This window comes from Echiichthys vipera (assembly GCF_963691815.1).
Source record: "Echiichthys vipera genome assembly, chromosome: 14".
Lineage (NCBI taxonomy): Eukaryota > Metazoa > Chordata > Actinopteri > Perciformes > Trachinidae > Echiichthys > Echiichthys vipera.
The window spans coordinates 705,405-719,880 of NC_139839.1; the positions used below are offsets into that span (position 1 = coordinate 705,405).

Consider the following 14,476-nt stretch of genomic DNA (forward strand, 5'->3'; position numbering starts at 1 on the left):
CTCGGAGTAGAGCCGCTGCTCCTTTGTGTTGAAAGGAGCCAGTTGAGGTGGTTCAGGATCATCTGGTAAGGATGAACCCTGGGCGCCTCCCTAGGGAGGTGTTCCAGGCACGTCCAGCTGGGAGGAGGCCTCGGGGAAGACCCAGGACCAGGTGGAGAGATTAGATCTCCACACTGGCCTGGGAACGCCTCAGGATCCCCCAGTTAGAGCTGGTTAATGTGGCCCGATCCTGGATCAGAGGCTGAAGATGAGATGAGATATATATATTTATATATTTTCACCCAAGCCAATCACAGAGCAGGTGATACGACGCAGACTCAGCCGTAATTTTCGGTATTTGCTCCTTTTGTATTTGGGGACGTTGGCGCCCACAGCACTCGTTTTCTCACTGTAAGGGACCTTCTTACATTCTTAGTGTCTAATAATATTAATAATAATAATAATAATAATTAGGGATTGTCTAACACCAGCTACAGGAGACCGACGGACAAAAGGTGAATTATGACTGACACTAACACGTCAGCAGCAAATCTCGTTCATGAGTAACTAAACATATTAAACACAATAATGACCCCTTCTGAAGAATTCCCTGTTTCATCTCTTCTTCAAAAACGGTATAAAAGTGTTGTTGGATCGCTCACAGTGGGGAGGGGCGGGTTACACCAGGTCACACGTCATACTGAGGCGCCGGCCGTATCGTTGTAATAACGCAGAAATCCTCTAGGGGGCGATAGAAGTTACGCACTAAAGCTTTAAAGTGGAATTACGGCGTCAAATCCTCCTGCAGGGTCTGTTTCTGCACTTTAATCCTCAGTAACCATGGAGACAGTTTTTATTAAGGTAGAAATCAGGAGAGATGCTAACAGCCGGACGTGGCTAACAGTGGTTAGCTCGGGGCAGCACGGTGAAGGCATTCAAAGGTCTTTTTTAACCACTAATGCTGCTGAAAATAACAGCAAACCTCTGCAGCAGCATGAGAAGAGTCTACACACACAACAAAGCATCATCAGCGTAGTTAGTGAAGCCAGAGTTTATTAAAGAGTGTTTTAAAGACTTACCTACTGGCCCCTGTACCAGCTCCTCTCATAGTAAAGTCCATTACAGTGGAAGGAGCCCATTGGTGCTTTGTTGTGTGTGTAGGGACTCTTCTCATGCTGCTGCAGAGGTTTGCTGTTATTTTCAGCAGCATTAGTGGTTAAAAAAGACCTTTGAATGCCTTCACCGGGCTGCCCCGAGCTAACCACTGTTAGCCACGTCCGGCTGTTAGCATCTCTCCTGGATTTCTGCGTTAATATTTAGGAAAAAACTGTCTCCATGGATTATTGATGGATGTAGGAGCTGATTTTCCACTTGTCTGCGATCAACACTCCCCTGAAGTCTAAACAGATCAGAGATCAGCTTTTCATCAGAGTTTTAAAACAACAGGTGTTTGAAGAGATGAATGAGGCTCATAACCGAGTTTAGAGTCCAGAACCAATGAGATTAGACACAAAACTTCACCTTCATCTTTTTACATCAGTTCACTTTCATGATGAAGGTTCATCTGTAAAGTTGGACAGTTCTTCTATATATATATATATATATATATATATATATATTTATATATCTATCTGTATCTTCCATAAAGCTTAAAACCAAACCTGAGTTTGAGCTGAAAGCTGCAAAGACAAACGTCCGTAACGATCTTTTCTGGCGTTATCTCCAGTAACGCGTCTCTAATGGGCTCAGAGCTGCTGGGAGTGATCCACTTAAACCAGTTAAAGCCATGAAGAGACCCCCTCACAGGGAACGGGCCGGACTCCACTTAAAGCTGCATTCTCTCTAATGTCCAGCAGGAGGAGACTCCACTTAAAGCTGCATTCTCTCTAATGTCCAGCAGGAGGAGACTCCACTTAAAGCTGCATTCTCTCTAATGTCCACTTGAAGCTGCATTCTCTCCTAATGTCCACTTAAAGCTGCATTCTCTCTAATGTCCAGCAGGAGGAGACTCCACTTAAAGCTGCATTCTCTCTAATGTCCACTTAAAGCTGCATTCTCTCTGATGTCCAGCAGGAGGAGACTCCACTTAAAGCTGCATTCTCTCTAATGTCCACTTAAAGCTGCATTCTCTCTAATGTCCAGCAGGGGGAGACTCCACTTAAAGCTGCATTCTCTCTAATGTCCAGCAGGAGGAGACTCCACTTAAAGTTGCATTCTCTCTAATGTCCAGCAGGAGGAGACTCCACTTAAAGCTGCATTCTCTCTAATGTCCAGCAGGAGGAGACTCCACTTAAAGCTGCATTCTCTCTAATGTCCAGCAGGAGGAGACTCCACTTAAAGCTGCATTCTCTCTAATGTCCAGCAGGAGCAGACTCCACTTAAAGCTGCATTCTCTCTAATGTCCAGCAGGAGGAGACTCCACTTAAAGCTGCATTCTCTCTAATGTCCAGTAAAAACTGTCCATTGTCTCTCCCTGTTGTTGTTGTGGAGACGTCCTGTGACCTTTGACCTTTGCTTACATGTACACAGATAAACCGTGATGACGCAGAAACAGCTGTGTGTGGAGCCCTGAACCCCTGTTTCCGTCTCTGTTGATCTGTTTTATTCCGGGCGTATCAGAGGATCACAGATTAGGATTAAAACAGCAGCCAGACTCCTCCCGTCACAGGTTCCTGTCCTCGGCAGATTAGGAGGCGCTGAGGCGCGTGGAGACGTGCCAGCTGCACAAGAACCTGCACTCCTCACTAATCTGAGGTCAAACTGGAACTCAACGGTTGTCTCAAGAGTTCACGTCAGAGTAAAATATTTGTTTTGTTTCTCTTTGTGGTTGTTTTGTGTCTTTGTAGTTGTTTTGTGTCTGTTTGTGGTTGTTTGTCTCTTTGTAGTTGTTTTGTGTCTCTTTGTAGTTGTTTTGTGTCTCTTTGTAGTTGTTTTGTGTCTGTTTGTGGTTGTTTGTCTCTTTGTAGTTGTTTTGTGTCTCTTTGTAGTTGTTTTGTGTCTCTTTGTAGTTGTTTTGTGTCTCTTTGTGGTTGTTTTGTGTCTCTTTGTAGTTGTTTTGTGTCTCTTTGTAGTTGTTTTGTGTCTCTTTGTAGTTGTTTTGTGTCTCTTTGTGTTTGTTTTGTGTCTCTTTGTAGTTGTTTTGTTTCTCTTTGTGGTTGTTTTGTGTCTCTCTGTAGTTGTTTTGTGTCTCTTTGTAGTTGTTTTGTGTCTCTGTAGTTGTTTTGTGTCTCTTTGTGGTTGTTTTGTGTCTCTTTGTGGTTGTTTTGTGTCTCGCTGTAGTTGTTTTGTGTCTCTTTGTAGTTGTTTTGTGTCTCTTTGTGGTTGTTTTGTGTCTCTTTGTAGTTGTTTTGTGTCTCTTTGTAGTTGTTTTGGGTCTCTTTGTGGTTGTTTTGTGTCTCTTTGTAGTTGTTTTGCGTCTCTTTGTAGTTGTTTTGGGTCTCTTTGTGGTTGTTTTGTGTTTCTTTTGTGTGTATTTCTATTTAATGCGTCTTTATTCACCTTCTTCACTGCCTGTGACATTTTGTCTCACGTCTGGAGAACGAAACGTTTTTATTGCAGTAAAATGATTTCAACACTTTTCTCATCGCTTCTAAAGATGAAAATTAAAACAAAACACAAACATTCAAGAAGAGATCGACATTAATTTGCATTTTACTTTGTTTCAAACTGAAAGGCACAAAGGTTGAAATCGTTCCCACAGGTGTGTGTGTGTGTCCCGTCTAACACACACCTGCGTGGGTGTTTGGAATAAGGCGTCAGCTTTTCCTCTGACGGCAGCGAACACACAAACAAACACGTGTCTTATTTTGAAACTTAACATTTTGTTACAAACTCAGAATAAATGAACAGACACCAAACATCAGCCTCAGTCTCACACATGAAGAAAACAATCACATAAAAAAGGAATAAATCCGGCGTTACGGAGTAAAAAAAAGGCTTTGAGTCGTTGAATGAATGAATTAAAGCTGCGTGGACGTCGGTTCAATTCACCAACCAGCGCTTCTTCACGCGTCCTCTCAGACAGGAAAGACACCGCGGGGACAGAGTTTATAAATGTCCGCCTGCATGGGCCTTTCCCTCCGGGCCTCGCTGCTGCGGGGTCTCCCTCCCAGCCCCCCAGGGGCTCAGCGTGGCTGCAGGGCGTCGACTCGGCCGAGCGTCTGCTCGTTCATCGGGCTGAACTTTGACCCGTCGGCTCCTGCGGGAAAAAGAAAACGCTTTAATCTGCAGGAAAGAAACAAGACGTTAACGCGACATTAGACATCATAGCTAACTCCAGATGGTTGAGTCTCCAGGCTCTCATGGTCTCAGCAGATCCATGTTAACTCTGGTTTAAAGATCTTTGTGAAGGGGTGAAAATCCTGGTTTCTGATTGGATAAACCATCTGTCTGTCACCAACACACGGGCCAAACCAACCAATCAGATGAGTCTCTGTGTTCAGCTCTCAGGACTTGAACCGAACCCCTGTGGTCTGAAGTTGAGTTTCTCTGTTTGAACGGTTTTATTTGACGCTCACGTTCGGTCGTATCGGAGTCACGGTCGTCTGCTGCGGATGGAAACACAACTTTCCTGATTTTGCTGCTTCAAGGTTCTTTTCAAGGGGCTTTTATTGTGAAAAATGTACAGGAAATGAAATGTTTATGCACTATTTAACTGAGGTCGTTGCGACATAAGAACAGGAACATTCTAGACGTAGTGTTTCCGTACATATTTGTGAATTCATCTTCTTTTTATGAAACTAAAAATATAAAAAGTGAAGGGGTGAAAATCCTGGTTTCTGATTGGATAAACCATCTGTCTGTCACCAACACACGGGCCAAACCAACCAATCAGATGAGTGAAGCGTGTGACGTGCTAACAGCGTGTGACGTGCTAACAGCGTGGAGGCAAAGCTCAGAAAGGAAACAACATGTGGGTAAAGGAGATTTTCCCTTTGTGTTTAACGTGAATTTACGGATCAAAGGAGTCGGAGAGAAGAACAACGAGCAGAAGCGACACAAACGGGAGGAACGCTAACAGGAAGTAGGAGTCACCTCTCTCTTTCCTTTGCTGTCTGTGTTTGTCTCCTCGTCGTCCTCGTCGTCCTCGTCCTTCCTCCCTGATGTTCTGTTTCCCTCCTCTCCTCCCGTGGACCCTTCCTCCTCCTCGCCCTCTCGTCTCGGCTTGACGCTGATCTTCGACTCGTCTCCGTGGGATTCGTCTTTCTCAGCAGTTTTCTCCTCGTTTTTGAAAACCTCTTCTTCCTCCTTCTCGCCTCCGGCCGTCGTTGTGTCTCCTGGTTCAGTCGGAGAGCTCAGAGACGCGTTCCCGCCCTCGACGGTGACGCCGACCTCGTCTCCGCTGCTGGACTTCCTGTGGCGGCGGGACGGGGGGCGTCGTTTGATGGAGTGGCGAGCTCTGGCCTGGAGAAGAACCAACGAGAGCAGAGACAGGTGAGGTCATCGCATTCAGACGCTTCTCCTCAACTCTGAAAGCTGTCGCGTTTAAGTGAAATAAGATGTTCATGATAAACTGTTCTGTATTACAACACAGGTCTGATTGTAGCCGCGTAGATAATCTGTTTACGTAAAACAACGAACGTCGGAACAGTGGTCGTCGTCGTACCCCACGAACCGATCGTGACAGTGGTCGTTCTTGTACCCCACGATCCGATCGTAACAGTGGTCGTCGTCATACCCTTCGAGCCGATCGTAACAGTGGTCGTTGTTGTACCCCACGAACCGATCATAACAGTGGTCGTCGTTGTACCCCATCAGCCGATCGTAACAGTGGTCGTTGTACCCTACGAGCCGATCGTAACAGTGGTCATCGTTGTACCCCATCAGCCGATCGTAACAGTGGTCGTTCTTGTACCCCACGAACCGATCGTAACAGTGGTCGCTCTTGTACCCCACGATCCGATCGTAACAGTGGTCGTTCTTGTACCCCACGAACCGATCATAATAGTGGTCGCTCTTGTACCCCATCAGCCGATCGTAACAGTGGGCGTTCTTGTACCCCACGATCCGATCGTAACAGTGGTCATCGTTGTACCCCACGAACCGATCGTAACAGTGGTCGTTCTTGTACCCCACGATCCGATCGTAACAGTGGTCTTTCTTGTACCCCACGAACCGATCGTAACAGTGGTCGTTCTTGTACCCCACGAACCGATCGTAACAGTGGTCGTTCTTGTACCCTTTCAGCCGATCGTAACAGTGGTCGTCGTTGTACCCCACGAGCCGATCGTAACAGTGGTCGCTGTTGTACCCCACGATCCGATCGTAACAGGGGTCGTTCTTGTACCCTTTCAGCTGATCGTAACAGTGGGCGTTCTTGTACCCCACGAACCGATCGTAGCAGTGGACGTTCTTGTTCCCCACGAGCCGATCGTAACAGTGGTCGCTCTTGTACCCCATCAGCCGATCGTAACAGTGGGCGTTCTTGTACCCCACGAGCCGATCGTAACAGTGGACGTTCTTGTACCCCACGAGCCGATCGTAACAGTGGTCGTTCTTGTACCCCACGAGCCGATCGTAACAGTGGTCGTTCTTGTACCCTTTCAGCTGATCGTAACAGTGGGCGTTCTTGTACCCCACGAGCCGATCGTAACAGTGGTCGCTGTTGTACCCCACGATCCGATCGTAACAGTGGGCGTTCTTGTTCATTAAGTGGACCAATGAAAACGCAGGATTGGCGGTGATGAGGAGAACAGTGGAATAGCCCTTTAACTCTGACCGACCTTGATGTTGGTGTTCGACAGGATGGACCCCTCCGCCACGGTGGGAGGGGCTTCAAAGGAGACTGGGCCTTCCTCCTCTGTTAACGGAAAGGCGGGGGTGACAGGACTGGTGGGTGTCGCCGGGGACGAGGTGGTTACGGTGGATACCGTGGTTACCGTGGTAACAGGGGCGTTGCCGGCGGAGGGAAGGTTGAAGGCCGGAGACAACAACCTGAAACCAGGGCTCTTCGGAGACGGCAGCAGGGCCGTGGGAGAGAGAGCGAGGTTGGCCTACACAAACAGAGAGAGAGAGAGTGATGTCAGAGTGATGTCAGAGTGATGTCAGAGTGATGTCAGAGTGATGTCATAATGGTGTCAGAGTGCAGATCTCAATCCACACCAGCAGAGGGCGGCAGAGACCACCTGGACTCACCTGGAGCTTCTCGATCAGAGCAGAGTTCCTCTTGGCTTTGGTAGGTAGAGGAGAGGTGACACCTGGAGGCTGCTGACACACACACACACACACACACACACACACACACACACACACACACACACACACACACACACACACACACACACACACACCATATCACCTGTAGTTAAAATAAAGTTCTGTTGTCGAACTCTCGTGGTGGTCCTTGAAGTGGACAGAGTCACGTTATCGACCCGCACCGAACTTCAGGTTTGTTGTTATTGTTGTTGTTGTTGAAAGTTTCCACTCTCTCACCTCCTCCTCGTCTCCGTGGGTTTTGGGGAGCTGTAAAGAGTGAGGAGGTCGTCGTCTGACCGGCTTCTCCTGCTAAACAAACAAACAAACAAACAAACAAACAAACACTCATTAGAACAGGATCGTTGTATTAAACCACTTCACCGTTACAGTACAGCGATCTAATACCTACTGGGGTAATATGTACACCTTCTGTCGTCAGTGATGAGTGTTAATTTAGTTTTACGCCGCGTTTACACCGAGTTACCTGCATCATCTGGGTTTGTGCACATTACTCTCCTGAGAGGTGCCACTGCAGAGCTGTGGGCGCCAACGACCACGGCTGAAAAGAACCATTTCTGCTTTGTACAGGTTCTGGATTAATAACGTCGTCTGGAGGCGCACACAGTGATGGAACGGCATTAAACGGATAAAAAGTGGCTCCGTCAGGATGAATTCAAACTTTCCGCAAGAGGACAAGCAAACAATTCTTAAAACGCTTGTTTTCTGACGGATCAGGGCTGCGCTGTGCAGGGGAATCCCAACGCTGACGCCGTCACACGAACGTCTCTCAAACGTCTCACGTACGTCTTCCGAACGTCTTCCGAACGTCACACGAACTTCTCACAAACGCCTCACGAACGCCTCACGAACGCCTCACGAACGCCTCACGAACGCCTCACGAACGCCTCACGAACGCCTCACGAACGTCTCACGAACGTCACACAAACGCCTCACGAACGTCACACAAACGCCTCACGAACGCCTCACGAACGCCTCACGAACGTCTCACGAACGCCTCACGAACGCCCCCTTGAGTTGAAATATTTCAGCGTGCGGCAATTAGGTCAGATTTGCATCTTTTTTTCACGTCTTTGCGTGAAACAAGGCGGTCGAGGTTCGTGGGCCAGGACCCAGTTGTCTGTCTCACAGTGTGTGTGTGTGTGTGTGTGTGTGTGTGTGTGTGTGTGTTACCGTTTCGTTCCCAGGAGCGTCGTGTGGACGAGTCGAGCTTTTGAATCGTCCTGCAAGTTCAGCCACGGAGCGCCGGGCCGGAGCATCGTCCTGAGGAGCAGACGGGACACGGGTCACTTCCTGAGGAGCAGACGGGACACGGGTCACTGCCTGAGGAGCACACGGGACACGGGTCACTTCCTCCCGCTCACAAAGATGTCGCACGTCTTTAGCAATCATCAAATCATCCATGGAGACAGTTTTTATTAAGGTAGAAATCCAGGAGAGATGCTAACAGCCGGACGTGGCTAACAGTGGTTAGCTCGGGGCAGTACGGTGAAGGCATTCAAAGGTCTTTTTTAACCACTAATGCTGCTGAAAATAACAGCAAACCTCTGCAGCAGCATGAGAAGAGTCCCTACACACACAACAAAGCAGCAGCAGCATAGTTAGTGAAGCCAGAGTTTATCGTCTCCTTAGTAACTGTAGTATCCGTCCAAACATGAGGACAGTACAGGTCCATTAAAGGGTCTACACTCTCTCTCTCTCTCACACACACACACACACACACACACACACACAGACACAGACACACACACACACACACACACACACACACACACACACACACACACACACACACACACAGCTGTTGACGTGAGGTTGATCCACGTCCATTTCAGCTGAAGGTTTCACATTGCTGACATTCAACAGATAATGAAGTCACATCGGCTGGAGGACAAACACACAAGCGCACACACACACACACACACACACACACACACACACACACACACACACACACACACACACACACACACACACACACACACACACACTATTTCCACAGTGTGTCGTCCTATAACTGAAGCAGAAACTGATGAAAAACAACCGTTAAACCACTTCCTCTTTCTGTGTGTGTGTGTGTGTGTGTGTGTGTGTGTGTGTGTGTGTGTGTGTGTGTGTGTGTGTGTGTGTGTGTGTGTGTGTGTGTGTGTGTGTGTGTGTGTGTGTGTGTGTGTGTGTGTGTGTGTGTGTGTCTGTTCAGATCAGTTTGCAGATTTATCATCAACAGTAAATAAGTTTCTCTGCAGAAACTACAGCTCCCATGATGCTTTGCCCTGGTGATGGTGATGATGATGATGATGATGAAGATGAAGATGAGCGGCTCTTCTCTCTGTTCTCATAGAAAGTAAAACACACACTTCACACAACTTCCATGTCTTCATTCAGATACTTCAACCAAAGACACGCAAAACAACTACAAAGAGACACAAAACAACTACAAAGAGACACAAAACAACCACAAAGAGACACAAAACAACCACAAAGAGACACAAAACAACCACAAAGAGACACAAAACAACTAAAAAAAGACACAAAACAACTACAAAGAGACACAAAACAACTACAAAGAGACAAAAAACAACTACAAAGAGACACAAAACAACCACAAAGAGACAAAGCAACTACAAAGAGACTCAAAACAACTACAAAGAGACACAAAACAACCACAAAGAGACACAAAACAACTACAAAGAGACACAAAACAACTACAAAGAGACACAAAACAACCACAAAGAGACACAAAACAACTACAAAGAGACACAAAACAACCACAAAGAGACACAAAACAACCACAAAGAGACACAAAACAACAACAAAGAGACAAAAAACAACTACAAAGAGACACAAAACAACCACAAAGAGACACAATACAACCACAAAGAGACACAAAACAACAACAAAGAGACAAAGCAACTACAAAGAGACACACAACAACTACAAAGAGACACAAAACAACCACAAAGAGACACAAAACAACCACAAAGACACAAAACAACCACAAAGAGACACAAAACATCCACAAAGAGACACAAAACAACTACAAAGAGACACAAAACAACTACAAAGAGACACAAAACAACCACAAAGAGACACAAAACAACTACAAAGAGACACAAAACAACCACAAAGAGACACAAAACAACTACAAAGAGACACAAAACAACTACAAAGAGACACAAAACAACCACAAAGAGACACAAAACAACTACAAAGACACAGAACAACTACAAAGAGACACAAAACAACCACAAAGACACACAAAACAACTCCACTGGAGTTAATTTTGATTGTGGTTGCAGTGAACTCCGGGTCAGTACACACACACACACACACACACACACACACACACACACACACACACACACACACACACACACACACACACACACACACACACACACACACACACACACACACACACACACACACACATGGCTGACATGTTTAATGAGTCAGGTTTCATCGTTGTCACGGCGACAAATGTCCTCTGATCCACAGATATGTGGTGCGTTCAAAGGGCTGTTGGAAACTCCGACATCCGGCTTCTGATTGAATCGATGGAATTTAAGAGTTAGAAAAGTCTCAAAACACCTTTAGTGTCTAAACTTAACCGTCTCCTTTAGTGACTAAACTTAACCGTCTCCTTTAGTGACTAAACTTAACCGTCTCCTTTAGAGACTAAACTTAACCGTCTCCTTTAGTGACTAAACTTAACGGTCTCCTTTAGTGACTAAACTTAACCGTCTCCTTTAGTGTCTAAACTTAACCGTCTCCTTTAGAGACTAAATTTAACCGTCTCCTTTAGTGTCTAAACTTAACCGTCTCCTTTAGTGACTAAACTTAACCGTCTCCTTTAGAGACTAAATTTAACCGTCTCCTTTAGTGTCTAAACTCAACCGTCTCCTTTAGTGACTAAACTTAACGGTCTCCTTTAGTGACTAAACTTAACCGTCTCCTTTAGTGTCTAAACTTAACCGTCTCCTTTAGAGACTAAATTTAACCGTCTCCTTTAGAGACTAAACTTAACCGTCTCCTTTAGTGACTAAACTTAACCGTCTCCTTTAGTGTCTAAACTTAACCGTCTACTTTAGAGACTAAACTTAACCGTCTCCTTTAGAGACTAAACTTAACCGTCTCCTTTAGTGTCTAAACTTAACCGTCTCCTTTAGTGTCTAAACTTAACCGTCTCCTTTAGAGACTAAACTTAACCGTCACCTTTAGAGACTAAACTTAACCGTCTCCTTTAGAGACTAAACTTAACCGTCTCCTTTAGAGACTAAACTTAACCGTCTCCTTTAGTGACTAAACTTAACCGTCTCCTTTAGTGTCTAAACTTAACCGTCTACTTTAGTGTCTAAACTTAACCGTCTCCTTTAGAGACTAAACTTAACCGTCTCCTTTAGAGACTAAACTTAACCGTCTCCTTTAGTGACTAAACTTAACCGTCTCCTTTAGAGACTTAACTTAACCGTCTCCTTTAGAGACTAAACTTAACCGTCTCCTTTAGTGACTAAACTTAACCGTCTCCTTTAGTGTCTAAACTTAACCGTCTCCTTTAGTGTCTAAACTTAACCGTCTCCTTTAGTGACTAAACTTAACCGTCTCCTTTAGTTGTCTAAACTTAACCGTCTCCTTTAGTGTCTAAACTTAACCGTCTCCTTTAGTGTCTAAACTTAACCGTCTCCTTTAGTGACTAAACTTAACCGTCTCCTTTAGTGTCTAAACTTAACCGTCTCCTTTAGTGTCTAAACTTAACCGTCTCCTTTAGTGTCTAAACTTAACCGTCTCCTTTAGTGTCTAAACTTAACCGTCTCCTTTAGTGTCTAAACTTAACCGTCTCCTTTAGTGTCTAAACTTAACCGTCTCCTTTAGTGTCTAAACTTAACCGTCTCCTTTAGTGTCTAAACTTAACCGTCTCCTTTAGTGACTAAACTTAACCGTCTCCTTTAGTGACTAAACTTAACCGTCTCCTTTAGTGTCTAAACTTAACCGTCTCCTTTAGTTGTCTAAACTTAACCGTCTCCTTTAGAGACTAAACTTAACCGTCTCCTTTAGTGACTAAACTTAACCGTCTCCTTTAGAGACTAAACTTAACCGTCTCCTTTAGTGACTAAACTTAACCGTCTCCTTTAGTGTCTAAACTTAACCGTCTCCTTTAGAGACTAAACTTAACCGTCTCCTTTAGTGACTAAACTTAACCGTCTCCTTTAGAGACTAAACTTAACCGTCTCCTTTAGAGACTAAACTTAACCGTCTCCTTTAGAGACTAAACTTAACCGTCTCCTTTAGAGACTAAACTTAACCGTCTCCTTTAGAGACTAAACTTAACCGTCTCCTTTAGAGACTAAACTTAACCGTCTCCTTTAGTGTCTAAACTTAACCGTCTCCTTTAGAGACTAAACTTAACCGTCTCCTTTAGAAACTAAACTTAACCGTCTCCTTTAGAGACTAAACTTAACCGTCTCCTTTAGTGTCTAAACTTAACCGTCTCCTTTAGTGTCTAAACTTAACCGTCTCCTTTAGTTGTCTAAACTTAACCGTCTCCTTTAGTGACTAAACTTAACCGTCTCCTTTAGTCGTCTAAACTTAACCGTCTCCTTTAGAGACTAAACTTAACCGTCTCCTTTAGAGACTAAACTTAACCGTCTCCTTTAGAGAATAAACTTAACCGTCTCCTTTAGTGTCTAAACTTAACCGTCTCCTTTAGTGTCTAAACTTAACCGTCTCCTTTAGAGTCTAAACTTAACCGTCTCCTTTAGTGACTAAACTTAACCGTCTCCTTTAGTGACTAAACTTAACCGTCTCCTTTAGTTGTCTAAACTTAACCGTCACCTTTAGAGACTAAACTTAACCGTCTCCTTTAGAGACTAAACTTAACCGTCTCCTTTAGAGACTAAACTTAACCGTCTCCTTTAGAGTCTAAACTTAACCGTCACCTTTAGTGACTAAACTTAACCGTCTCCTTTAGAGACTAAACTTAACCGTCTCCTTTAGTCGTCTAAACTTAACCGTCTCCTTTAGTGACTAAACTTAACCGTCTCCTTTAGTCGTCTAAACTTAACCGTCTCCTTTAGAGACTAAACTTAACCGTCTCCTTTAGAGTCTAAACTTAACCGTCACCTTTAGTGACTAAACTTAACCGTCTCCTTTAGTCGTCTAAACTTAACCGTCTCCTTTAGAGACTAAACTTAACCGTCTCCTTTAGAGTCTAAACTTAACCGTCTCCTTTAGAGTCTAAACTTAACCGTCACCTTTAGTGACTAAACTTAACCGTCTCCTTTAGAGTCTAAACTTAACCGTCTCCTTTAGTGACTAAACTTAACCGTCTCCTTTAGTCGTCTAAACTTAACCGTCTCCTTTAGAGACTAAACTTAACCGTCTCCTTTAGAGTCTAAACTTAACCGTCTCCTTTAGTGACTAAACTTAACCGTCTCCTTTAGAGACTAAACTTAACCGTCTCCTTTAGTCGTCTAAACTTAACCGTCTCCTTTAGAGACTAAACTTAACCGTCTCCTTTAGTGACTAAACTTAACCGTCTCCTTTAGAGACTAAACTTAACCGTCTCCTTTAGTCGTCTAAACTTAACGGTCTCCTTTAGTGTCTAAACTTAACGGTCTCCTTTAGTGTCTAAACTTAACCGTCTCCTTTAGAGACTAAACTTAACCGTCTCCTTTAGTGTCTAAACTTAACGGTCTCCTTTAGTGGTCTTAGCGGTGTAACTTCTGCTTTAACCTGAACTCTTCCTTTTTCTCACATCAGCAGAAACAGAAACAGTTCTTCAGATCGTGACGACGATGCTTCATCATCAGTTTACTCCACAAAACAACAACAACAACAACAACAGCAACAACGTAAACAACAACAACAACGTAAACAACAACAACGTAAACACCAACAAATACGACCATGAGCAGAAGTTTACCTCCATCCTGCTCCGCGTCCGTCAGCCGCCTCCTTTATGTCGAGTGTGTGTGAAGACGAGCCTGCAGGTTAAATATAGAAGCAGAGTCACTGCACACACACACACACACACACACACACACACACACACACACACACACACACACACACACACACACACACACACACACACACACACAGACACACACAGACACACACACACACACACACACACACACAGACACACACACACACATACACACACACACACACACATACACACACACACACACACAGACACACACACACACACACACACAGACACACACACACACACACACACACACACACACACACACACACACACACACACACACACACACAC

General features: G+C 44.9%; 1 protein-coding gene across 6 annotated transcripts; it reads right to left on the minus strand.

The window, feature by feature from the left end:
* Positions 1–3,492: 3,492 nt before the first annotated feature.
* Positions 3,493–14,189, minus strand: dub (duboraya). 6 transcript variants are annotated; one of them, XM_083927584.1, is made up of 7 exons: positions 14,114–14,189; positions 8,365–8,514; positions 7,411–7,479; positions 7,114–7,185; positions 6,702–6,971; positions 5,014–5,382; positions 3,493–4,177 (listed from the first exon to the last, which is right to left on the minus strand). In XM_083927584.1, the coding sequence occupies exons 1-7, from the start codon at positions 14,117–14,119 to the stop codon at positions 4,148–4,150; spliced, it is 966 nt and encodes a 321-aa protein (XP_083783710.1). In that variant the 5' UTR covers positions 14,120–14,189; the 3' UTR covers positions 3,493–4,147. The 6 variants fall into 6 exon arrangements, with proteins under 6 accessions (XP_083783710.1, XP_083783709.1, XP_083783708.1 ...); XM_083927583.1 differs by having other exon boundaries at positions 7,114–7,182; positions 7,411–7,482; XM_083927582.1 differs by having other exon boundaries at positions 7,411–7,482.
* Between the last annotated feature and the right edge of the window lie 287 nt (positions 14,190–14,476).